General features: G+C 37.2%; 1 protein-coding gene across 1 annotated transcript; it reads left to right on the forward strand.

The window, feature by feature from the left end:
• The first annotated feature begins 161 nt into the window (after nt 1-161).
• Nucleotides 162-27,486, forward strand: ppa1a (inorganic pyrophosphatase 1a). Its single transcript, XM_056469743.1, has 11 exons — nt 162-222; nt 5,872-5,936; nt 11,913-11,966; nt 14,674-14,793; nt 16,829-16,915; nt 17,336-17,462; nt 17,777-17,904; nt 23,415-23,500; nt 26,271-26,340; nt 26,684-26,723; nt 27,387-27,486. Exons 1-11 carry the CDS (start codon nt 162-164, stop codon nt 27,416-27,418), a joined length of 870 nt encoding a protein of 289 aa, XP_056325718.1. The 3' UTR covers nt 27,419-27,486.
• The last annotated feature ends 500 nt before the right edge of the window (nt 27,487-27,986 follow it).

A 27,986-nucleotide genomic window follows, 5' to 3' on the forward strand; every position in this document is an offset into this window, starting at 1 on the left:
GAATGGACAGAGTGAAACAAAGGTCAAAAAGTTGAGCACGTGTGTGTGTGTGTGTGATGCTGGTGCTCCGACAGACTGAGCGTGGATTATCAATGGATTATCATCAGTCTCTCAGCAGCCGTTCATCAGTCTGAACTCATCACACACACACTACAGACAGCATGAGTTACAGCGTGGAGGAGAGAGGTCGAGAAAACACACCCCAATACAGAGTCTACTTCAGTAAGAGTGTGTGTGTTTGTATACGTCTGTGGGTGTTTGTATCTGTGTGTGTCTGTGTTTGTTGTTTGTAGTGACCAGTGTTTCCCATAACAGTAGTTTCTCTGTCGCTGATCCATCAGTTGAACTACGTTAGTTATAATGTAAAACGCCCATAATGATGCTCTAAACAGGGTGGAGGAACTACTTCTTTAGAGAAGAACTCCATTTCTTTGTGTATATTATATTGTTTTAAACGCACACGCATTTAAAAAACACAGTTCGAGCCTCGGCTAGGTCAGTTGGTGTTTCTGTGAGGAGTTTGCATGTTCTCCCTGTGTTTGCATGGTGTTTACATACAACCCAGGCTCATTCTGAAAACGTAGTCCCGAGGATGTTTCTGGAGACTGCGAATTATGTAGCCGGAGGTACGTATGGCTGCATTTCGTTTTATAAGCGAACGCTGTGGGGCCGTTCCTTTTAGCGCTTGCCAGCTGACCGCTTACCTTCGTGTGGAGGGCTTTCCCGCCGCAACCAGTTTGTCCGGTTAGCTCGTCCTGTGCGTCGGCGGACTCGAGACGCAGGGAGGAGCTGACTACAATGAGTGGGTTCGAGTGCGGGGAAGAGCGGTTCCAGAAATCAGGTAAGACTAAAACAGAATCCAAGAAATAAAGCAAAGAGGTTCATAACAGGGTGAGAGTGTGGTCAAATCGAAAACATGGTAAAAAAATAAATAAATAAATAAATAACAGAAAAAAAAAAAAAAAAAAAAAATCGGACGAGGGCTTTTCTTTTTCAGAACGGCTTTTGTAAATCGTTGGTTGGGTTTAGGGCGGGCGGGTCGATCGGTAAAATTGGTTGGGTTCAGGGAAGGAGGAGGGTGGGTCGGCCGGCCGATTGGCCGGTCGCCCAGTCAGTCATTCAGCCAGTCGGACAGACAGACAGCGGCCTCTGGTGGGTTCACGCGAGAACAGCGCGGGCGCGAGCCCCCTGCGGGAGACGTCCGAGAAGCCAAAAAGGCGCACACAGCGGCCTCTCGCGGATTCGCGAAAACCAAAAACTGCTAAAATACAAACCTCCCGGGACATTTTCGCGGTCTCCAGAAACGTCCTCGGGACTACATTTTCAGAATGAGCCTGGGTTGGATGTATGTGTGTGAATGAGTGTGTATGGGTTTCCCAGTGATGGGTTGCGGCTGGAAGGGCATCCGCTGCGTAAAACATATGCTGGATGAGTTGGCGGTTCATTCCGCTGTGGCAACCCCAGATTAATAAAGGGACTAATCTGAAAAGAAAATGAATGAATGAATGATTATAATTATTTTTATTATTATTAAGCGACAGAGTGGCGCAGTAGGTAGTGCTGTCGCCTCACAGCAAGAAGGTCGCCGGTTCAAGCCTCGGCTGGGTCAGTTGCCATTTCTGTGTGGAGTTTGCATGTTCTCCCTGTGTTGGCGTGGGTTTCCTCCGGGTGCTCCGGTTTCCCCCACAGTCCAAACACATGTGGTACAGGTGAATTGGGTAAGCTTAAATTGACCATAGTGTATGAGTGTGATTGAGTGTGTATGGCTGTTTTCCAGTGATGGGTTGCAGCTGGAAGGGGATCCGCTGCGTAAAACTTATGCTGGATAAGTTGGCGGTTCATTCCACTGTGGCGACCCCTGATTAATAAAGGGACTAAGCCAAAAAGAAAATGAATGAATGAATGAAATTAAAAGCATTTTTGTATGCTATGTTTTTTGTTTTCACAAGCTTTGGAGACGTAACGTAAATTACGCTTTTCAATAATAGGTCACCTATAGCTTTCATCATGAGCCATGGCTGTTCAAAATGACATCAATGTTTTCATAGTGCACTGCAAAGGGAGCGCAATTGTAAACATGAAGATCGCTAAAGCTGAACTGTAAAAATACTTTGAAAGCAAATTACACCTAAGAGAGATGACTTTAAGAATTATTTAAAAAACCGTTATAATAATTAAATTAGTAATTTTAATAATTTTATATATATATATTTTATTAAATAATCTAATTGTAATGTTCTAAATGAATAGGGTATAGGGGGGATAACTGGGAATAGAACACAGCCAGGAACTATGTTTCCAACTACAGCTCCAGAGGTGTAGTAGCAAGCATACAAGTTTGCCAATGTTCGTTGGAACTATGGATTTAGGAAACGCCAAATTAATGAACTATGTTTGTAACGACTGAACTTGCAACCTCAGTTTCTCTAACGATGGTTATTGGAAACGCACCCCATATGTGTTTTGTGCTGTGAGCAAATTTCTTCAAATCACAAGTACCAATGAAGGTGTGCACTCAATAATGCATTCAATAAATCACAGGAGAAAAGAAAAAACAAGAGAAAAGAAACAAGCGTTTGAGCCATGTGCCCTTGTCAGTGTGACTTCTTATTTCTGAAAACACTCTATATATTTATTATATTATATTTGTCAAGAAAATGCTTCTTGTTTTAAGTATTTTTAGACTCAAAACAAGACCAAAACTCGAAGTAAGAAAAGTATTTTTGCAGTGTTTGAATTATACTTTTTAATTGATGCAAACTTTACTATCTGGCATCTTTCATGAAGCTTTAATCTAATGTTTTCAGCAGATATTCATGCTCATCTGCACTCCAAACGCGAACAGAACAAGTCATGTAAACAATGTTTTAATTAAAAATCCATCTGTAAGTCCAATCTCACTTTCCACTCGTTGGTTTCTTTAATAGCTTTAAGTTTGTGTGTGTTCGTGTAATAGGTTGAACTGAAGTGATCCTGACCACGGCAGATATACTGTATCAAAGACTTTTCATGCCTCTAATGAATGTACAGCGGGGAAATAAATATTGAACATATTGTCATGTTTCTTCATGGGAATTTTTTTTCTAAAGGAGCTGTTGAGATGGAATTGAAGCAGATTTTGGTACAACTCAAACAATGCAAACATAAAAATAAAACAAAACAGAAAACTCTGAAAAATGAGATCTGTGTAATAGGAATGAAATGACAGAAGGAGAAAGAGCTGAACTACTGAAATATATTCACTTTATATTAAAGGCTTTTTTGGTGCTGCAGCTTAAAGATGTCTCTCATATGGAGAATGAAGCTTCCTGCGTTGCTCAGGTGTGAGTTTCTCACAGACTTCAACAGAGTATCAGAATCTTGATGCTTCTGTGAGTCTCGTCTATCAAATCTGAGCTTTATTCTGTATTTTATATTGGGTCCGGATCAGGTGATAGGCCAGGCTATTCTACAGCTTGGTTTTCTTTCTCTGAAAGCATCTGAGAGTCTGCTTGGCTGCGTTTTGGATCATTGTCTTGCTGAAATGTCCACCCTGGTTTCATCTTCATACCCCTGCTAATGTTTAATTACCACTGCCCAAGGTGAACGAATAAATTGAGTGTCCAGCTATAAGTATTTAGGCCTTTTACTCGATCAGGAGCCTTCCTTCAAAGCACACCGAGCAAATTTGGTTTGAAAACACTTAAACAGAGTTAAGCTTGGGTTTTACTATCGAAATGCATCCTGCTTTTCTCTTAAAGCTCGTAAACATTTGGTTTCTCCAATATTTTTACCATTGATTGACTATTGTGATGTTTTATTTACGAACGCTTCAACCAAACGTCTTCAGCCTTTAAACTCTGTTTTTCACAGTGCTCGGAGATTTGTTACAGGCTGTCAGAGACTAAGGCCCAATCCCAACTCTATTTTTGTACCCCCTACCCCTTCCCCTTGGTTCTTCAAACAGAGTGTGAAGGGGAAGGGCTTCATAATGTACCTCTAAGAGATGGGACAGCACTACAGCACCTGCACACATCATCATATGTTATCGTGAGCTCTTGCTTCACGTGATCAGACGATCGTGACTGCTGTAGTTATTCCAGTTGCATTATATTTTGGCATTTATCCTCAGAAAATCACTAAAGGCAAATATCATGTTATCATTATGATATAATGTGGCAATAAGATCGTAACTATACTGCACATTTATACCATGGCCATATTCATCATATGAAAACAACATTAACATTAACAGTAGAATTGGGAATGGGCCAAACTGTACTGTACTGTACTGAACTGTACGCCAAAGCTGAGTGGCCGTCTCTGAATGTAAGACGGTACACCCACTTGATAACTCTGGTCTACAAGCCTCTTCTAAGTCTAGTGCCTTTATACCCAATTTCCCTTCTTCATAAGTCTAAAGTCAAGTGAATCTTATCATTTGACTGTTCCTCGTGTTCAAACTGAAATAGGGAGGCGAGCCTTTAGTTATGCCGACCCTCATCCTAGAATACTCTTCAGTCTGAACTAAAAATATCTGAGCTCATCCCAATCAAATATTTTTGCTCTATTCCTTATAACAAACAACAACAGTCCATTTCTCAATGAATGTGTTTTTAACATATTGTAATGTGGTATAGCTGAACAACTAAACCGTATTTTTTTATAGTATCTTAACTTTTTATTTATTTATTTATTTATTTTTCATAAGTGGTGTGTCACGGACCTCTTGGCCAGGTCACCCTTGTTAATAATATCTTGATCTCAATGGGTTTTTATCTGGTTAAATAAAGAAATATATATATATATATATATATATATATATATATCAGCTGCTTCAGTCCAACATATACATATACATACAGTATACTTATTTATATATACATAATGTAGATGTTGGACTGAAGCAGCTGATATTCATTTACACTGAAGAAGGGCAGGGGATTGCTGAAGAACTACATTTCAGCTGCTGTCTGGGCTTTCACTGCCGAACTACACCTTCCTTCCTTCATCTGTTCAATACTTTTTCCTTGTGTCATTTCATTTTATTACGCAGAACTTCATTTGTAAACTAATTAGGGTTGTTTTTTTTGCATATATGGATTTCTTTGGTTGTTATCAACATCCAGAGAAAAATTTTAGGCAACGGCACCTTTAGAAATATGCTTTCTGAGAAAAATGGTGACGTGTTTAATACTCATTTTCCTCTATCATTCATTCGTTTTCCTTCCGCTTAGTCCCTTATTTATCAGGGTTTGCCACAATGGAATGAACCACTCCTGTTTTGTGTTTGTGTATGTATATGTATATATATATATATATATATATATATATATATATATATATATATATATATATATATATATATATATATATATATATATATATATATATATATATATATATATATATATATATATACTTCCTTAAGCTACACAAACAAACTATTTTATAAATGTTACAAACTTTAGCGGATGTTACATGAGGAGAAAAATCATCTCTGAATGCTGCTCTATTTATACACAGGTATATTTAGCCATTTTCTGTCATCATAGTCCACACACACACACACACACACACACACACACACACACAAACAGATGAAGTGTTCAGCATCTGCTGCTTTCAGAAACAGAAGGAAGAAACAGTTGTTGCTGCGTGACGAACCATGACGTATGGTGGAGAAAATCTGCTTTCTGTTAAACCTAAACGTGTTTTTCAGCTGAACCCATATGTGTTTCGCATAATGAATTCTGTCTTGAGTTCAATCATGACAATAAAGCCTGCTGCTCTGACTGTCAGACGCCAGAAAATGATGAAACTCTCCTTCACCTCTGGCTATTGTAGAAAACAGTAAGAGGTGTTGAAAAGCTCTTTTATCTCTCCTCACAGAAAACGCGGAGGGGAAATATATATCTCCTTTCCATGATATCCCCATCTACGCCAACGAGACAGAGGTACGGCACACGTCAATCATCATTTATTTATTATTTCCACTGCCAAACTTTCTCCTTCAGCTCTCAGCATGTACTGAGGAAACACAGACTGATTTCACTCTTCAATGATCACCTGAGATGCATCATTCAGAAACATATTTCCATTAAAATCCAAGCACTTTCCATGAACGGCAGACAAATGCTTCTTATATCGATCAGTACACTGTAAAAAGTCACTTGTTTCCTTTAAAAAATTGAGTAATCTGTTTGGCTTAAAATTAAGTACATGTATTATGTATTCAGCGATTAAATGAAAAGAGTAGCAGTTAGACAAAAGCATGCTGTGTTTTAGATACATGTGCCTCCACAAACACACCCTAGCAACTGCTTACTCAAGAATCTAAAACAATATAGCAAGTGCATAGCAACAGCCTGGAAACCATATGGAACATTGTATAGCAAGTGCATAGCAACAGTCTGGCAACCATTTGGAACACTGTAGCAACTGCATAGCAACAGCCTGGCAACCATCTGGAACATTGTAGCAACTGCAAAGCAACAGCCTGGCAACCATCTGGAACATTGTAACAACTGCATGGCAGCAGATTGACAACCATCTGGAACTTGGTAGCAACTGCATAGCAACAGCCTGGCAACCATCTGTATTTCTAGCAACTGCATAGAAACAGCCTGGCAACTATCTGGAACATTGTAACAACTCCATACTGTAGCAAAAGCCTGGCAACCATCTGAAACATTGTAGCAACTGCATAGCAACAGTCTGGCAACCATCTGGAACATTGTATAGCAAGTACATAGCAACAGTCTTGCAACCATTTGGAACACTGTAGCAACTGCATAGCAACAGCCTGGCAACCATCTGAATTTCTAGCAACTGCATAGAAACAGCCTGGCAACTATCTAGAACATTGTAACAACTCCATACTGTAGCAAAAGCCTGGCAACCATCTGAAACATTGTAGCAACTGCATAGCAACAGTCTGGCAACCATCTGGAACATTGTATAGCAAGTGCATAGCAACAGTCTGGCAACCATTTGGAACACTGTAGCAACTGCATAGCAACAGCCTGGCAACCATCTGGAACATTGTAGCAACTGCAAAGCAACAGCCTGGCAACCATCTGGAACATTGTAACAACTGCATGGCAGCAGATTGACAACCATCTGGAACTTGGTAGCAACTGCATGGCAACAGCCTGGCAACCATCTGTATTTCTAGCAACTGTATAGAAACAGCCTGGCAACTATCTGGAACATTGTAACAACTCCATACTGTAGCAAAAGCCTGGCAACCATCTGAAACACTGTAGCAATTACATAGCAACAGCCTGGAAACCATCTGGAATATTTTATAGCAACTGCATAGCAACAGTCTGGCAACCATCTGGAACATTGTAGCAACTAACTAGCAACAGCCTGGCAACCATATGGAGCACTGTATAGCAGCAGCATTGCAACAGCCTGTCAACCATCTGAAACATTGTAGCAACTGCATACTGTAGCAATAGCCTGACAACCATCTGAAACATTGTAGCAACTGCATACTGTAGCAACAACCTGATAACCATCTGAAACATTGTAGCAACTGCATACTGTAGCAACAGCCTGACAACCATCTGAAACATTGCAGCAACTGCATACTGTAGCAACAGCCTGACAACCATCTGAAACATTGTAGCAACGATATAGCAACAGCCTGAAAACCATCTGAAACATTGTAGCAACTGCATACTGTAGCAACAGCCTGACAACCATCTGAAACATTGTAGCAACTGCATACTGTAGCAACAACCTGATAACCATCTGAAACATTGTGGCAACTGCATACTGTAGCAACAGCCTGACAACCATCTGAAACATTGCAGCAACTGCATACTGTAGCAACAGCCTGACAACCATCTGAAACATTGTAGCAACGATATAGCAACAGCCTGAAAACCATCTGAAACATTGTAGCAACTGCATACTGTAGCAACAGCCTGACAACCATCTGAAACATTGTAGCAACTGCATACTGTAGCAACAACCTGATAACCATCTGAAACATTGTAGCAACTGCATACTGTAGCAACAGCCTGACAACCATCTGAAACATTGTAGCAACGATATAGCAACAGCCTGAAAACCATCTGAAACATTGTAGCAACTGCATACTGTAGCAACAGCCTGACAACCATCTGAAACATTGTAGCAACTGCATACTGTAGCAATGGCCGGGCAACCATCTGAAACATTGTAGCAACTGCATACTGTAGCAATGGCCTGGCAACTATTTGAAACATTGTAGCAACTGCATACCAACAACAGCATGGCAACAACCTGTAACATTGTAGCAACTAAACAACAAAATAATACAGCAACTAACCAACAACTACTTAGCAACCATCTGGAACACCATAGCAACCAAATATCATTGTCTGTGTTTATCAGAATCTTCTGCAATTTTAATAGCCAGGGGTGTAACTTTTCAGACAGTATGTCAGATGTTTTCTTCTTTTAAATTTACATTTAGTCATTTAGCAGACGCTTTTATCCAAAGCAACTTACAAATGAGGACAAGGAAGCAATTTACACAACTAAATATCTTGTTATTTTTATTTATTCATGTCTGCCAATCACTACAATATTAGGCAATATTAGTTCATGTGTGGTCACTACTGAATTATTCATATTTAGTCACATATTTTGGATGGTGAATCAGTCTGTAATTAAAAACAAACCCAAACATGAAGCTTTGATCTGGACCTGATGACCCAAAATAACCAACATGTTTACAACAAACTCAAATAAATTAGTCTTAACCGTACAATATATCTCAAACTACTATTCATAAACTATAATATAATATTTCTCTTTCTCCGCTGCTGTGAATGTATGTATGCGTGTATGTGTGTATGTGTGTGTGTGTGTGTGTGTGTGTGCGTATTACACATAATTAGATTCATTCTCCGATGATTATGGTTCTGGAGCTCATAATGCCATTAATATGTCAGGTGAATTATGGGAATAGATTTCTCCGCTTGAGATCGCAGTGGATTTGTTCAGTATAAATAAACGCAGAGTGGCTCATTATGCAGGATCATGTACTCAGAGAAATAACAGCTGAGGAAATTGAGCTGGAATACATACGTCACTCTCTAATTCAACTGTACAAATATGTGATCACGTAGAGTCGGTAGAGAGAACTTGAGGGAAATACTTTTTGCACATCAGATGAAAACAGATCAAATAAAATGCCTCTGTTATTTAAAATTTGAAGTCCTAATATATAAACAGTGGTGGAAAGAGTATTGAAAACTCATACTTAAGTTAAAGTACCACTACTGGCCTACAAATGTAGTGCAAGTAGAGTAAAAGTATCTGTAGTAAATATTACTCAAAGTATGAGTAAAAAGTAGACCTTTCAGAAGAACTCAAGAGTAGTGAGTATTACAGCCGATGATTTACATGTAATTTGTGGATGTGTGTAAACGTAACATTCTGTAGTGCATTTAGTTATTGCCCAGCAGGCACTCAACGTCATAAGACGTTAATATTAGGTTAGATTTAGTTTGTTTTGGTCAGTTGACCAAAATTAAGTTTAGCCGGTGTCTAAGGACGGTGTTATTTTGATGTCCATTAAACAACGTCAAATGACGTTGATATTTGGTTGATTTTAGGTTGTGTTGGAAAGCGATCAAAACATCAAGCCAACATCTTTAACCAGTGTCATATTGATCTCAAATACTGACATTTATTCGTCAGGAATGGCAACCAAATTTCCACGCCTGATAGACGTCATAGTGGTAACATCCACACAACATCAAGCTGTAACATCATTAGACGTTGATACTTGGATGATTTTAGGTTAGACATTGACTTCAGTCTGGCATTGAGTTCTGACGTCAATCTGATTTTTATTTCCAAACAAAATGCAACGTCCCCACAACTTTGGGGTATAATGTCAATCTGACGTCATGTTGACGTCTTGTGCCTGCTGGGTGTTTAAGGCCATTTCGGTTGTCATACAGTAAACATCCGTCATCTTCTCATCAGTGATATGCATCTAAACAGTCTCTGGGTCAATGCGTGTAAAGATTTTGGACATCTTCTTGGACACTTTGAATGCTTCTAAGCAGTTTGCTGCATTTATAAATCACCCATGTCTTAAGGTAGTTCAGTATGATGTGATTTACCTTCTATGTGGGATTTGATTGAACTCGCAGGACTGATTTTTCTAATCCCCATAGATGAGAAGTAATAGTGTTTGCAGGTTGAAGGAAAGTAGTGGAGTAAATATACCGATACAGCACTAAGGGAAAGTAAAAGTACACATTTATAAAACTACTTAGTAAATTACAATTCCTGAGAAAAACTACTCAATTCCAGTCATTTGAGTATTTCTAATGTGTTACTTTTCATCACTGGTTATAAATATATATATTTGACGTCAGGATTATTCGCCCTCTTGTATATTTTTCCCCAATTTCTGTTTAATGAAAGGAACTTTTTTCAACACATTTCTAAACAAAATAATTTTAACAACGTCTAATGACTAATGAATGATTTCTTTTATCTTTGCCATGATAGACCTTATTTATTATTCATTTCTTTATTTTTTTATTTCAGCCAACCTATTTTTGAGTTTTGTTTTGTTTTTTTGCATAAAATCCTGAAAACTTTTTTTATAATAAAATTTTTTGCTTCTATTAAGTTAAATTAACAAATTACAGTATTCATACATTACTTATAGCATTATTTAGCATTTTATAATGATCATTGGTCTTATTACAGTTCTTACTATTTATATGTACTTGTTCTAGCATTTATTTATGCATTTTTAATCACAATTTATTTATTTATTTACTTTTATTATTTATTTTATTTAAAAAATATATATAATTGTTATTATTATTATTTTAATATTTTTTAAGCCTTTTTTAATTTAATGTCCCTGAATTTCCCCAAACCCAAAAACCTCTAAAGATTACTGTTTTGGTTCTACATTTTTCTTTGGATCATTAGTTCAGTGGGGTTCAGTTACATTGTTTTGTTATATTTATATCTATGATTTGGCAACACTCCTGTTTTTTTTTTTGCTTGATTTATCTAATATTTATATGATGGCAACCATAGAGGACTTCTAGAGGCATCCATAATCCTGGACCAGGCTGTATCCAGAGCAGCTGCTGTGGTGGTCATGGAAGAGTGGCGAGCATAAGACTGTGAGACCCCAGTGACAGACGAGTCTCTGCATTGATCTCATGGGCCAGACTGAACACCCGCCAGTGACCTACTCACACCAGCAGCTTCTCCATGATGGACGTCCAGCGTTCTCCAGCCTCTGGCGCCTAGACCGCAGCTCTGTCTTCACAAGAAGTTTGGCCAGAGGAGAAATGGTTGTGCCCAACTGAGCCTGGTTTCTCTCCAGGTTTTTTTTCCTTCACTTTGGTCAATTGGTGAAGTTTGTTCCTCCACTGGCTTGCTTGGTTTGGGACTTGTGGAGCTGCACATGGATGGATTTGCTCTTCAGTGTTTGGATTCTCAGCAGTGAATATTAAACCACACTGAACTGATCTGAACTCTGAACACTGGACTCACACAGTTTCAATCTACTAGAAGTTTTGTGTTTGACACAGTCTACATTGTAAAAGCACAATAAAAATAAACATGGATTGAATTGAAATTTAATTTCATTCTAAATATAATCATTGTTTCATATCATTGATTAATTAATTATTATTTTTGTTTCACACATCCGTTTGTGGTGGTTTCGCTTATTTTCACCCAGCAACAAAAGCATCTCATTCCTTTAATAAGCTAAACAATATAAATTAAGAGTATAGTAGTGTACTGTCTGCCTTTAATGAATGCTAATTATTGTTAATGAAACTGCATGTATGTGCATGCTCTGAAGTCAGGAGTTAACACTTTGCTTTAATCAATGCTAGCAAAACAGTCTTGATCAAACTCACCGAACCTCTTTCCTCCTCCAGAACATCTTTAATGCTGTTGTCGAAGTTCCTAGATGGACAAATACAAAAATGGAGGTAAGAGAAACACACCGCAAAAAAAAAATCTGTATACTTTTAGGAATATTTTCTGTTTCTGAAGTCTTATGTGTTTATTTGTGGTGGTGAATTGCATTATGGGATGTTGATCTCCGCTCTGTCCACTTTTGATGTTGAAAATTTAACTCTAAAGTTTAATAAAGTGACTTTTAGCGACATTTTATTGGTTAGAAATAATAATATGTTTAAGAAATAGCTAATATCTAGAGAAATAAGTCTGTGAAATAATAGAAAATGCACTGCAGTTTATTACAAGGTTTCTATAGCGTAATATACAACACCAACACACACAATATAGCACTGCACACATTGCAAAATTGTATTTTCTGAACATATCATGGTTAAAAGGTGTTGGAAGAAAGATCAACATCCCATAATGCAACTCAAACGCAGTAATAAATGGGAAAAAATAAAAACATGAAGCACAAAAATATGGAAAACTGATCATTTACGGATGTTTTTTAACAATTAAGTAAAAGACACATGTTTAAAACCACCCACACACACCCACACACACACACTAAAATTCAAGCTTATTACATGCAATGGATTTCATTCACAGAAAAAGCAGGCGGAGACTCTTTTGTTGGAGTTCACACTTAACTAAATATAGTCATTCCAGGAATTCTAATGAAAGGGGAATGAAGGAAGCGTCTCTCAGGAGCTCAGCAGGACTGGCCTGATTAAACTCAAAGTTCTGCTTCTGAAAGAGCCGTTTTCACACATCATACACTGTACATCAGCAGCTTTGCACTCATTTGCGTGCGCTTTACATTCATTACACTGCTCTTGAAGGATTCATTTAGCAAGCGGTTTTGATGCACTCTATGAAGAAAACAGTCATTAACCAATCAAGCATGTTTAAGAGAGCTTCTGAAGCACATAATCCTGAACAACAAACAAACAACCGTGTTTTCTGAACAGTTTTATTAGCACAGGCTCATTGGAAATGCATGCTTCAGCCTACATTTATGTTGAACGCATGCTAAATGATATAATTCCACATACAGTTCAAGTCCGAATTATTCGCCCCCCAGTATATATTTTACCCAATTTCTGTTTAACAGAGAGCAGATTTTCTCAACACATTTCTAAACATAATAGTTTTAATAACTCATCTCTAATAACTGATTTATTTTATCATTGTCATAATATTTGACTACACCGTAAAACCCAACAGTAAACTTTATCAAATGAATTGAGTGTAGTTAACTCAAAATGTACTGAAAGTTAATTCTACTCATTTGAAAAGAGTTTTGAACTCAGTGTTGAAGGTAATGAGTTAATTAAATACCTCATTGCTTCAACTTAAATGGAGTAAGTTCACAGTACTCATACAGATTTGCTTTTTAACTCAAACCGTTTGAGGAAACCGATTGCAACAAACCATTTGAGTTGCCTTAACTTATTGGGTTTTACAGTACTCAGTTGTTTTGAGTTCTCTTCATTTATTGGGTTTTACTGTGCTCAAATTGCTTTATTTACTCAAATGGAATAAGTTCACAGTACTCATTAGGATTCGTTTTTTTTACTGAAATGGTTTGTTGCAATCGGTTTCCTCAAACGGTTTGAGTTACCTTAACCTATTGGGTTTTACAGTGTAGGAAAAAGTTTTTGTTTAAAAAAAAAAAGGGGGGGGGGGGTGGAACGTTTAAGAAATTTGCTGAAAAACGGAAGAAAAGGCGGCACGTTATAAAAAAAATTTCAATACAGATATATGTACAAACTTTTTTGAATGCAATAATTCATTTGACAGTACTTACAAAGATCATATACAGGCCTACTCTGAAAACCCTAATAAGTTGACTGAACTAAATTAATTGAGTAAATTCGTTGCCTCAATTTAATTGAGTAATGGAGTCTCCCAAAACTTGCATATTTAAGTTTATGTAACTTGTCGGTTTAGTAGACAATACTTAAATTTTCAGTTCACCAAACTTAGTACTTAAGTAGATTATACTTAAATTGTTCAGTTCAACAAACTTAGTACTAACAATTTAAATATAGTCTTAAAAACCGACAGGGTAATATATATGCATGTGTGTAATAATATACTATGAAAAAATGTTTAAATAAATATTAAACAAAAAAATAAGTAACAATTTATTCACATTATGATGAATAGTTATACCTGAAGCCATTTGTTTTCTGATTTAAAAAAAGACCTTGCACTTAAAAGGTTGCACATATTAGAATTTTACAGTCAAGACTACAGTTGTGAAAATTACCTCTTTTTTTCAAAGGATTAATTCTAATTTTGAGCTCACTACACTTGAAATCTTAAGTTTATGCAATTTCATTGTACATAAGTTAAATTAGCTCATATTTTTAAGTGATAGGACCAAAATGCAAAATTTTAAGTTATGTTCAGTCAACTTAATTGTTTAAGTAAAGACAACATTAGGGTTTTCAGTGATATTCTCCAAGACACTAGTATTCAGCTTAAAGTGACATTTAAAGGCTTAACTAGGTTAATTAGGGTAAAGTTAGGGTAATTAGGCAAATCATTGTATAACAGTGGTTTGTTCTGGAGACGATGCAAAACTAATATTGCTGAAGGGGGCTAATAATATTTGATGAAATGTTCACCAAAAAAAAATTCAATTCCTCATCATTTCACACTTAAATGCTTCCAAACTCTTATGAATGTCTTTTAAATCCTGACACATCGCTCTGTTTTCTGCAGATCGCAACTAAAGACGCCCTAAATCCGCTGAAGCAGGACGTGAAGAAGGGAAACCTGCGATACGTCAGTAACGTGTTTCCTCATAAAGGCTACATCTGGAACTACGGAGCAATTCCTCAGGTTCAGTCTCTTTCAGATTACTTGTATAGAACTGTTTATAATGACTATTGTTCCAAAGCAGAACAATAAATGTGCACAGTATTACATTACAGCCTAAATCTGAAAAGGTGTTGTGTATGGGGAGGTCAGTAAATAAACAGTTGTGCTGCATTATACAGAATGGTTTGGTTTATTATGGGATGTTGAGCTCTGCTCTGTCCACTTCTGATGTTGAAAATTCATTTCTACAGTTTAACAGAGGGACTTTTATTGACATTTTAGTTGTTTGAAATAATAATATAATGTATAATAAATAATATCTAGAGAAATAAGTCTGTAAAATAGCAGAAAATGTGCTGTAGTTTATTAGTAGGTTTCTGTAGTGTAATATACAACACCAACACACACAATATAGCACTGCACACTATTACACATGCAGAAAAGTCACTTTTAAAAATAATTTTTTAAGGTCAAAATAATGCAATTCAAAAGCAAAAATTAATGGGCAAACAATAAAAACATGATCATAAAACACAGAAAACTGCTAATTTACAGGTATTTTTACAGTGTAGTCTCTTTTGCAAAAAGGTCTTCTCTGAGAGAAGAACTCAAACATTTTAAAGTTGTTCTTGTTTTCAACCTCCTAAAGTTTGTGTATGTCTGACTGTGGTGTGAAACTATGGAACAGTCTAGATCTGACTCTCAAACAATGTCAGGATATTAATCAATTTAAAGAGTTGTGTAAATATATATTATTAAAGGAATATAATGATGAAGATGATTGAAGGATTAATGAGAAAGGTCTGATTTTTTATGATGAAATATTAATTATTGGCTATTTGCAGTACTATGCATCTTTTTTTCTTTGGGTCTGTTATAAAATGTAAAGGTACAAGTGGAATCAAACATATAATGTCAAAGATGCCAAAAGGATGAAATATGTTTCATGTAAACAGTAGAGATCAGTACAGGAAGAAATAAGCTGAAGTAATAGACTCCCGCTCCATTTTCCACCATGTTGAAATGTATTTATTGTTAATGATATTTTATGTATGATATTTCTGTTTGAAAATAAATAAATCAAAATTAAAGGTGCATATTACTGCATTACAATCTAAATCAGACAAGATAAGGTTATTAATTACCATAACTTCATTAGTAACTATTAACTGTTAAAAGCTATTAGTCATTAGTTACAGTTATTATATATAAGCATAGTCCCCTATTTATCAGGGGTCGCCACAGCGAAATGAACCGCCAACTATTCCAGCAGATTTTTTACACAGTGGATGTCCTTTCAGCTGCAACGCAGTACTGGGAAACACCCATACACTACGGCCAATTTAGTTGATCAATTCTCCTATAGCGCATGTGTTTGGACTGTGAGGGAATCCAGAGCATCCGGAGGAAACCCACACCAACACGGGGAGAACATGCAAACTCCACACAGAAACACACACTGACCCAGCTGGGATCTGAACCAGCGACCTTCTTGCTGTTAGACCACAGTGCTAACCACTGAGCCACCGTGCCACCCCCAGTTATATAGTATATAGGTGATGTTTATATGTAGATGTTTAATTAAGTGCACGTGTGTGTGTGTGTGTGTGTGTGTGTGTGTTGTCTTCGATGGTTGGCATCATCTCATCACAATATATTGGGTGGCACAGTGATTAGCATGGAGGCCTGCTGAAGAAGAAGGTCGCTGGTTCAAGTCCCAGCTGGGTCAGTTGGTGTTTCTGTGTGGAGTTTGCATGTTCTCCCCGTGTTGGTGTGGGTTTCCTCCGGGTGCTCCGGTTTCCACCACAGTCCAAACACATGCGCTATAGGGGAATTGATCAACTAAATTGGCCGTAGAGTACGAGTGTGTGTGTGAATGAGTGTGTATGGGTGTTTCCCAGTACTGGGTTGCAGCTGGAAGGGCATCCGCTGTGTAAAACATATGCTGAAACAGTTGGCGGTTCATTCCGCTGTGGCGACCCCTGATAAGGGACTAAGCTGAAGGAAAGTGAATGAATGAACTGTAGTATTGAATATGGGCATGTGATTATTTCAGACGTGGGAGGATCCGGGCCACCGGGATGGAGATACAGGCTGCTGCGGAGACAACGACCCCATCGATATCTGTGACATTGGCAGTAAAGTAAAACTACAGACACTGATCTCTCTCTCACACACACACACACGGTAAAGTATTGAACACACGGTCTTGTTTTTCCTGGTTATAATCTTTCTAATGGAGCTGTTGAGATGGAATTGAAGCAGATTTAGGTAAAAACTCAAACAATACAAACATAAAAATAACACAAAACAAATCTGAGAAAGGACTTGTGTGTAATAAGAATGAAATGACAGAAGGAGAGAGCTGAACTACTGAAATGTATGTAATGCTTATATAAAAGGCTTCTCAATCATAGCAGCTTACAGACGCTTCATATGGAGAATGAAGGAGCGTGCACTGCTCAGGTGTGACTGTCTCACAGACTTCAATGGAGTGTATCTGTGCAAGTCAATCTACTGTATGTGTGTGTGTGTGTGCGTGTGCGTGTGCGTGTGTGTTCAGGTGTGCAGTCGTGGTCAGGTCATCCAGGTGAAGGTGTTGGGGACTCTGGCTCTAATAGATGAAGGAGAAACAGACTGGAAGGTTCTGGTCATAAACACAGAAGACCCCGAGGCTGGACAATACAGTGGTCAGAGCTCTGTGTGTGTGTGTGTGTGTGTGTGTGTGTGTGTGGCACTACAGCGGTCAGAGCTCTGTGTGTATGACAATAGAGGTCAGAGCTCTTGCTACATGAGGGAGTGTGTGTGTATATGATACTACAGTGGTCAGAGCTCTCTCTCTGTGTGTGTGTGTGTGTGTGTGTGTGTGTGTGCGTGCGTGCGTGCGTGCGTGCGTGCGTGCGTGTGTGTGTGTGTGAGACACTACAGCAGTCAGATCTATCTGCATTTATATTTAATCTACTACACATGGGAATGTGTGTGTGTGTGTGTGTGTGGTTCTCAGACATCGAGGACATTCGTCGACTGAAGCCCGGATACCTGGAGGCCACGCTGGACTGGTTCCGCAGGTATAAAGTTCCAGACGGGAAACCAGAAAACCAGTTCGGATTCAGTGGAGAGTTCCAGAGCAGGGTGAACACACACACGGACGCACAAATGAACACACACACAGATTTGCAGACACAAATGAACACACACACACACACACATATACACTGACACACACACAAGCATTCATACAGACACAGACACACAAACATATATACACACACACACACACACATACAAATTCCCAGATTCACAAATGGACACACACATACACACACACATACACACACACGCACAAACACATACAAATTCCCAGATACACAAATGGACACACACATACACACACATTCACAGATACACAAATGAACACACACATACACACACACGCACAAACACACACACACAAACACACACACACAAATGAACACACACATACACACACTGACACTAGGCATGTGCCGGTATCACATTTCCATGCTGCGATTAATTGATTGAGCTTTTATCACGGTATACGGTATTATCACGATATTGTGATTTTACTAGAGAAACTTCAGTTTCATCAACTTAGTAACTTTAATAACTTTTTAATTAACTAAAAGTACTTCAAACATTTAAATACAAATAAGTATAAAATAAAACAATACACAATATAAAAGTAAACTTGAGCAATTATATCAAAGTGAATGTGCAAAGGGAAACCGTCTTCGATCAGCAATCGTGGAATGAACTGCCAACTATTCCAGCATGTTTTATGCAGCAGATGCCTTTCCAGCCACAACCCAATATTGGAAATCACCCATACACACTCATTCACACACACTCATACACTACAGTCAATTTAGCTTATTCAATACACTATTCACTCAGCCTATATTCAATAATAAACAGAACAAAAACTGCCTGCTAATGCATGGGTAAATCTTCAAAGGGAACAGTGTTACATTTTAACCTTTCACCTCATCCTGCTTGCTGTTTCACTATCTAAACAATCAAAACATAATATAAGTCAAATTTGTTTCATTTTGATATTTGATTTACACTGTCTCTTTTGCAGAATATCAGTTTTAATAACCAATAATGGCCATTATAACAGTATAACGTACATTAAATTTAAACGATAAAGGTAAGCAATCAGTCAATGTGCAGAATCAGTGTATGTGGTTACATAAATTAATATATTAGCTTATCTTTGCACTCAGCCAAAACAGTTAACTGAGAACAAGTGATTCAAAAGACATAAGAATTGTTAGATAGAGACAACAAGATGAATTCAATATCACGTTTAACAACTATAGTGAGATGAGATCATCCAGCAGATGAACTGTCTGACATGCACTATACTCTCACCTGGGGTTTATCCTTACCCGCTGAACTAGTGGCTGCAGCTCTGGACAGAGAGTGTGTGGTCACGTGATTTGCGTTTTTAGCCGTGTACTAGAATGAACAGAGAACTTTTCAGAATCGCTAAATGAAACGCCGGTGTATTTCCCGCGATTTCTCTGCGCCTCCCTTGCGTTTCTTCTCTCTGACTCTCGACTATTTTGACAAATACACACAGACGACGCACGCTCACACGGAGTCCAAAATAGGAGTTTGTGATTGGGCCAGCCCAATGTCAATACCGAAAAGAGCCAATGGGCTGCACAGTGTCACATGGGCCGGCCCAGTCTGTCTGTCCGGGAAAAAAAGCATCTACTTTCAGAGAGTCACAGATCACAGCAGCGTCAATCCATAAGGCAGAAAAAAACGATAGGCTGCTAAGCCTTTTATGGGCCGATCAAATCATAAGACGATGATCAGCCCGGCCCAAAAAGTACGTCGGCCCACCGGGAAATTGCCCGGTCTGCCAGATGGCAAGTCCACCCCTTCGTGTGAGGATTATAGCGCGGTGGCAGCGGCGCCGCGCACACAGGGCTTCTACATGTGGGGATTGTTTACATCAGAGTGCGCATCAGTTCTGCGCAGCATATACGCAGTGTTTCTTCAAGCGGTTGATGGAAAATAAGTTAAGGCGCGTTCTAAGAATATAAATTCGGATCTATTATTTTTCACGGTATTTTGAAGTGCCCGCGATAACAATATCGTGCATATTCATTACCGTGATTTATCGCATTACCGAATACCGGCACAAGCCTAACTGACACACGCACACATTCACAGATACACAAATGAACACACACATATGCACACACACACAAACAAACAAACACACACACACACACACACAAACATTTATACACACACACACACACACACACACACACAGATTTGCAGACACACAAATGAACCCATTCACACACACACACACACACACACACACACACACGCATATACACACATTCACACACAAATACACGCACAGAAACAAATACTAATAGACACACAGATTTGCACAGACACACACGCATACATGCATGCACACTGACATGCACACAAACATACATACACACACATGCATACAGACACACACACACACACACACAGATTTGCAGACACACAAATGAACCCATTCACACACACACACACACACACACACGCATATACACACATTCACACACAAATACACGCACAGAAACACATACTGATAGACACACAGATTTGCACAGACACACACGCATACATGCATGCACACTGACATGCACACAAACATACATACACACATATGCATACAGACACACACACACACACACACAGAAATGGACACACATAAACAGACACACACACACACACACATACAAAATTGCTCGTACACAAGCGCATTCATACATACTAAAACACAGGTACACATACACACACACAAAACTGTTTCAGTGTGAAAACAGACACACAGACACAAATACAGATAGACATACACACAAACACACACCCACAGACACACAAAGACACGCATGCACACATAAGCATGTTAATTCATACATTACACACAGGTACACATTAACACACACAAAGACAAACACACGCACACACATTCACATGCTGATATGACTCATACCTATATATATATATTACACACATGCGCACACACACTCTCTTATCTCCTCAGGGCTGATAATGAAGAGCTCCTCTCAGTGCGGAAACTGAAGTCAAGCATGTGATTTTATAAAGGCGACTGCAGATCCTCTGATCACACACTGACAGATCTGAGATTATCCAGACGGAGAAACTGAATATTCAGCAGCCGCTCACCTTTCACACACTCGAGAACAACGTAAAGAGCCAGCTTCACTTGTGTTCATTCAGTCGAGCAGTATCATCACATTTAATTAGGGGACGTCAACAGAAGTGCGTTATTGTCAGATATTTTAAATGCTTGGTTTTGAAATGTTGGATATATTTGTTTGAGTTTTACATCAAATTAATTTGATTAAATATGTAATTAAATATAGCCTTTAAAAGTGTTTTATTACACATGCTTTGTTTACATATGTTGAAAAATACATTAAAAACAGCTATAAGATTATACTCATATAAACCGAACATTTCAATTGGTCGTCTTATTTAAAACATTCATATAAAATGTCTATTTTTTAAATATACCATATATATTAAATTGGCGTTTCTGTGTGGAGTTTGCATGTTCTCCCAGTGTTGGTTTCCTCCAGGTGCTCCAGTTTCTCCCACAAGTCCAAATACATGTGGTATAGGTGAACTGGGTAAGCTAAATTGTCCGTAAACATTAAATATATTCTAAACATGTTCTCTTTGCTTTAAAGTAAGCACTTCTAGTACATTTAATAATTCAATATAAAATTGTTGCTTTACAAAGCAATCTAGATATTCTTCAAGACACTAGTGTTCAGATTAAAGTGACATTTAAAGGCTTCACTAGGGTAATTAGGGTAAAGTTAGGGTAATTAGGCAAGTCATTTGTATAACAGTGGTTTGTTCTGGAGACAATCCAACACTAATATTGCTGAAGGGGGCTAATAATATTGACCTTAAAATGGCTTTAAAACAATTAAAAACTGATTTTATTCTAGCCGAAATAAAACAAGTAAGACTTTCTCCAGAAGAACAAATATTAGAGGAAATACTGTGAGAAATTCCTGAATCTGTTCAACATCATTTGGGAAATATTTGACAAAGAAAACAATTATTATTATAAATAAAAATTATTTTTAACAACTGTGTATGTATATATATATACAGGAATAGATCTTAATTATATAAGAACATTATTTAAATTAATAAAAATATTTCAAAATAACAATTCTTACTGTATTTTTGAATAAATAAAAGCAGCCTTAAGCAGAATACACTTCTTCTAAACACTTCTTCTACATCTAAATATGTATAAATCCATCCGAATATTCATCCATCCACCAAAATATACATCCATATCCATCAATTATCCATCCATCACAATGTTTTTCCGTCTGAATATCCATATCCATCTGAATATTCATCCATCTATCCAAATATCCATCCATCCATCCATCCAAATATCTATATCTATCCATCGTAATATTTTCCATATAAATACCCATATCCATCTGAATATTCATCAATCCATCCATCCATTCACCCAAATATCCATCCATCCATCCAAATATCTACCAAATATCTATCAGAATTTTTCCATTCAAATATCCATGTCCATCCGAATATTCATCGATACATCCAAATATTTATCCATCCATCCAGATATCCACCATCCATCCATCCATCCATCCATCCATTCAAATATCAATCCGCCCATCCTTCCATCAAAATATACATCCATCCATTAAAATGTTTATCAATTATCCATTCATCCATCAATCTAAATATTTTTACACCTTAATATCCATATATCCATCCGAGTATTCTTCCATCCATAAAATATCCATCCATCCATAGATCCAAATATACATCCATCCATCCATCCATCCAATCAAATATCTATCAATAAACTATCCATCCATCTATCTATCTATCTATCTATCCAAATAATTTTTCATCTAAATATCCGTATCCATCTGAATATTCATCCATCCAAATATCCATATACATCCATCCATCTACCCAAATATCTATAACCATCCATCGCAATATTTTTCCATATAAATATCCATATCCATCTGAATATTCATTAATCAATCCATACATCCATCCATCCACCCATCTATCCAAATATACATCCATCCATCCAATCAAATATCTATCATTAATCCATCCATCCGTGCCTCTATCTATCCGAATGATTTTCCATCTAAATATCCATATATCCATCTGACTATTCATCCATCTAAATATATCCATCCATCAATCCATGTATTATCCATCCATCCATAGGAATAATTTTCCATCTGAATATCCATACATCTATCCATCCATCTATTATCCATCCATTCATCCAAATATCAATTATCCATCCATCCATCCAAATATCTATCAATTGTAATCCGTCCATTTATCTATCCATTGGAATATTTTTCCATCTAAATATCCATATGAATATTAATCCATCCAAATATCTATCTATACATCTATCAAATATCCATCCATCCATCTACATAAACATACAGTATACACACACACACACACACACACACACACACACACACAATTTTATATGTTTGTTTTAAAATGCCTTTCTGATTTCTGCTCTGCAGGACTTCGCCATTAAAACAGTGAAGGACACTCACAGCTTCTGGAAAGCTCTAATCTGCAAGAAAACAGACGCTGGAGAGCTCAGCTGGTGAGAAAAACACCACAACAATCCAGCTGTAACTCCACATATAATAATAATAATAATAACAATAATAATACACATACAGCTCTGAACGAGAGTCTGTGTTTGACATGTTTCCTCATTCACATGCTGAACACACGCACACGCAGATGTCGTGAAAGAGCTTCAGAAATAAATGCAAACACTACAGCGAGTGTTGTGCAATAATAAGTGCAGGATCAGAGAAACAAACACGTCCTCTTCAATAAAGCTGCTGTCTGAGAGATTCTGCTGGAATACACAAACTCCAGCAATAAACACATTTATTATTATTAAAGCTTCAGCAGAGGCACAGAGAGCTCTGCAGACGGGATAACTAAAGCTACATAAAACACAAACATCCATAAATACAGCTGTACTCGGTGCTTTTTCCACATCTTGTTCTCCAGTAGAAGTATGTAAACATGTTTTTGTTAGTAACTCTTGTTGTTCCGAGGGGAAAAAATAAATAATTAAGATAAATTGATTTTATTTCCTGAACTAATATTTTTTTCTAGTTTTAAACAAAAGTTAACTTTATTTTTGTTCCAATTTAAACAGTGTCCTGTTTCTCTGCAGGATTTCACTTTTAAATTGGAGAATATACACTCACTGGCCACTTTATTAGGTACACTTTACTAGTACCGGGTCGGACTCCCTTTTGCCATCAGAACTGCCCTAATCCTTCATGTCAGAGATTCAACAAGCTACTGGAAATATTCCTCAGAGATTTTGCTCCATATTGACATGATAGCATCACACAGTTGCTGCAGATTTGTCACCACATCCCAAAGGTGCTCTATTGGATTGAGCTCTGGTGACTGTGGAGGCCATTTGAGTACAGTGAACTCATTGTCATGTTCAAGAAACCAGTCTGAGATGGTTGGTGCTTTATGACATGGTGCGTTATCCTGCTGGAAGTAGCCATCAGAAGATGGAGACACTGTGCTCATAAAGGGATGGACATGGTCAGCAACAATACTCAGGTAGGCTGTGGTGTTGACACCATGCTCAGTTGGTACTAATGGACCCAAAGTGTGCCAAGAAAATCTCCCCCACACCATTACACCACCACCAGCAGCCTGAACCGCTGATACAAGGCAGGATGAATCCATGATTTCAAATTGTTGAGGCCAAATTCTGCCGCTCACTGGATATTTCCTCTTTGTCGGACCATTCTCTGTAAACCCTAGAGATGGTTGTGCGTGAAAATCCCAGTAGATCAGCAGTTTCTGAAATACTCAGAGCAGCCCGTCTGGCACCAACCACCATGCCACGTTCAAAGTCAATTAAATCCCCTTTCTTCCCCATTCTGATGCTCGCTCTGAACTGCAGCAGATCGTCTTGAACATGTCTACATGCCTAAATGCATTGAGCTGCTGCCGTGTGATTGGCTGATTAGACATTTCATTAACAAGCAGTTGGACAGGTGTACCTAATAAAGTGGCCAGTGAGTGTGTACACACTATGTTGTGCATTTTTAAAACAAAATAACGTCTACAAAATAAAATAAGAACAGTCTAATTAACAGTTGTATAATTAGCTACAAATTAAGTAGCTACTGTAACTAAATTGTATTCATTTTATTTAAATTACAGTTATTTGTGAAGAAATAATACAGTTGCCATAGTGTAAATAAATTCAACAGATTTGTATAAATTAATTCACAAAAGATGAATTATAAAAATTTATTGTGTGTGCGTGCGTGTGCATGTGTGTGTGTGTGTGTGTGTGTGTGTGTGTTTTGAACCATACATTTTTAAAAATGTTTGTGTTAATGTTTTTTAGATAAAACTAATAGGTTAAATTAAATAATTTTTATTTAGAGATTTATAAGTATTATCGAGAGGATTATAAGGATTGTTATAGAGATTTATAAGGATTTTAAGCGGTATTGAATCAAAATTAAATTACTTGAGTAAAATAAAAATATTATTTAAACAAACAAAAACAAATTAAAGGTAATTAAATAGAGTTTAAGACCAATTTAATTATTTATTTTAATGGCCAAAGTGGCATTTAGTAAAAACAAACTGATCATAACTTGTTTTGAAATTCTAAAATCAAAAAGACTTGAACAGAAATGAAGCCTCAACTCTACCTGCTCCAAAACCTGCAGGCAGTGTTGAGTTTTCCTTTAATATACACTTGAGGACAGCAGATCGAGCACTTGACTGTATTGCTTCTGCTTTACTGTAGACTGATGCATAAATATGATCACACACTCACACACTGCTGATCAAACTCTGCATCCTGATATCTCCAGCTTAGTTATACATGCTCAGATCAAGTGTGCGCGCGTGCGCGCGAGAGAGAGAGAGAGAGTGTGTGTGTGTGTGTGTGTGTCAGTCAGTAAGTGTGTGTGTGTGTGTTTTTATGAGTGAGCGTGTGTGAATGAGTGTGAGAAAGTGAATGATTGTGAGAAAGAGGGAGAGTGAATGTGTGCGTGGAGTGAATGAGTGTGTGTGTGTCTGTATATGCGTGTTTGTGCGTGCATGTGTATGAGTGTGAGTCTGTGTTTGTGTGTGCATGCGTATGTGTGTATGAGTGTGCATGCATGAGTATGAGTGCGAGTGTGAATGCGTGTATGTGTGTGGTTGAGTGGGTTTATGAATGTACAAGTGACTACAAATGTGTGTGTGGTTCACAGAATCAGCTCTGGCTGATCTGCAGATACAGTGAGGAGAATCACAATCTGACCATCTCTCTCTCTCTCTGTGTGTGTGTGTGTGTGTGTGTGTGTGTGTGTGTGTTGCAGTATGAACACCAGTGTGTGTGACAATCCCTATCACTGCTCTGCTGGCCAGGCTGAAGCCATCGTCCATACAGTGAGTGTTTCCATCAGTGCCAGTCACTCACTCACTCATGCGCACACACACTCACCTCCTTTTGCTCTCAGACACACGTATGTTTTGCTAAAACAAGCAGAAAATGTTGCCAATGGGCTTAAAAACGTATTTAATGGATCTTTTCAAAACAATTGAATATATGCATTGAGCTTCTCCAGAAACACACACTGCTGTATTTCTGACTGATATTTGCTCTAGAAAACCAGAGAGCGTGTAGAAATCTCTCCGTCTGTTGAACTGAAGTGTAAAGCTACATAAATCACACAGATTTGTGTCTTAAATGTTGTTTATTTTCTATAAATCTCCTTTTATTTCTCCTCAGACTGACCCTTATGGTGACCCAGAGCCCATTCCCAGCTCAGGTCAGACGTTTCAGCATCTTTTTATTGTTTAATAAATAAATGAATAAGCTGATTTATTTAGTGTTTTATGTATTCATTTATTTATTTTATATTTATTTAGTCATTTATTTTATGTCATTTTATTGAATTAATTTTTTTCCTTTTATATATATATATAAATATACATATAAATATACATATACATACATATATATATATATATACACATACATACATACATACATACATACATACATACATATACACATATATATATATATATATATATATATATATATATATATATATATATATATATATACATATACATATATATATATATATATACATATACATACATATATATATATACATATATATATATATATATATATATATATATATATATATATATATATATATATATATATATATATATACATACATATACATACATACACACACACACACATATATACACACACATACACATATATATACATTTATATATATATATATATATAATTTGACATATAATGTAATATACATATAATATAATTAGATTTTAGATTGATTTTTGTAAAAATATACTAAAAATGTGAAGTAAAAAAAATAAATAAATAAATAAAAACTCCTCTCTCTCTCTCTCTCTCTCTCTCTCTCTCTCTCTCTCTATCTCTCTAGCTGACAAATGGTTCTTCTACGAACAGCCATAGAAGATGATCATCACCACTGACAGGAAAAATAAATGGCCGGAAACTAGTTTCATATCATCGTAGATTAATCGCAGGATCACGACTGTCATAGTTCTGTTATATTAGTTTCTGATAAATGCTAGAATCATAAAAGATGTCATTTCTCATACTGCAGTTTGACGGTCTGTGCACATGATGAACCTCCGGGGCCTTTCTTTCACCACAATAAAATGACTATAAATGCTCGTTTCTGAAATACAGCCTCTGTTTATCTGCATTTATAAATATATGTGTGTTAATTGCAGCATATTAAACTAATTAGTTACTTTTTGAGCAAGTATAATTACATGGAAACAGTTGCTTGTGGTTTTGCAGGTAATTGTTGCTAATGCCGTGACGTTATTTCTCCCTCCGTTACCATGGCAACCTCGTCAGCATCATCCACATCTTCAGCATCTTTAAACTGTTTTCTGTTCTTGGAGTGTGAATATTGATCAGCTAAACTGAACAGATTTTTGCAATCCAGCAGGTTCTTATTTAACTAATCAATACATCTATTGTCCAATCACTGAATCAATGAACCAAACAA

This window comes from Danio aesculapii, chromosome 12 (assembly GCF_903798145.1).
Source record: "Danio aesculapii chromosome 12, fDanAes4.1, whole genome shotgun sequence".
Classification (NCBI taxonomy): Eukaryota; Metazoa; Chordata; class Actinopteri; order Cypriniformes; family Danionidae; genus Danio; species Danio aesculapii.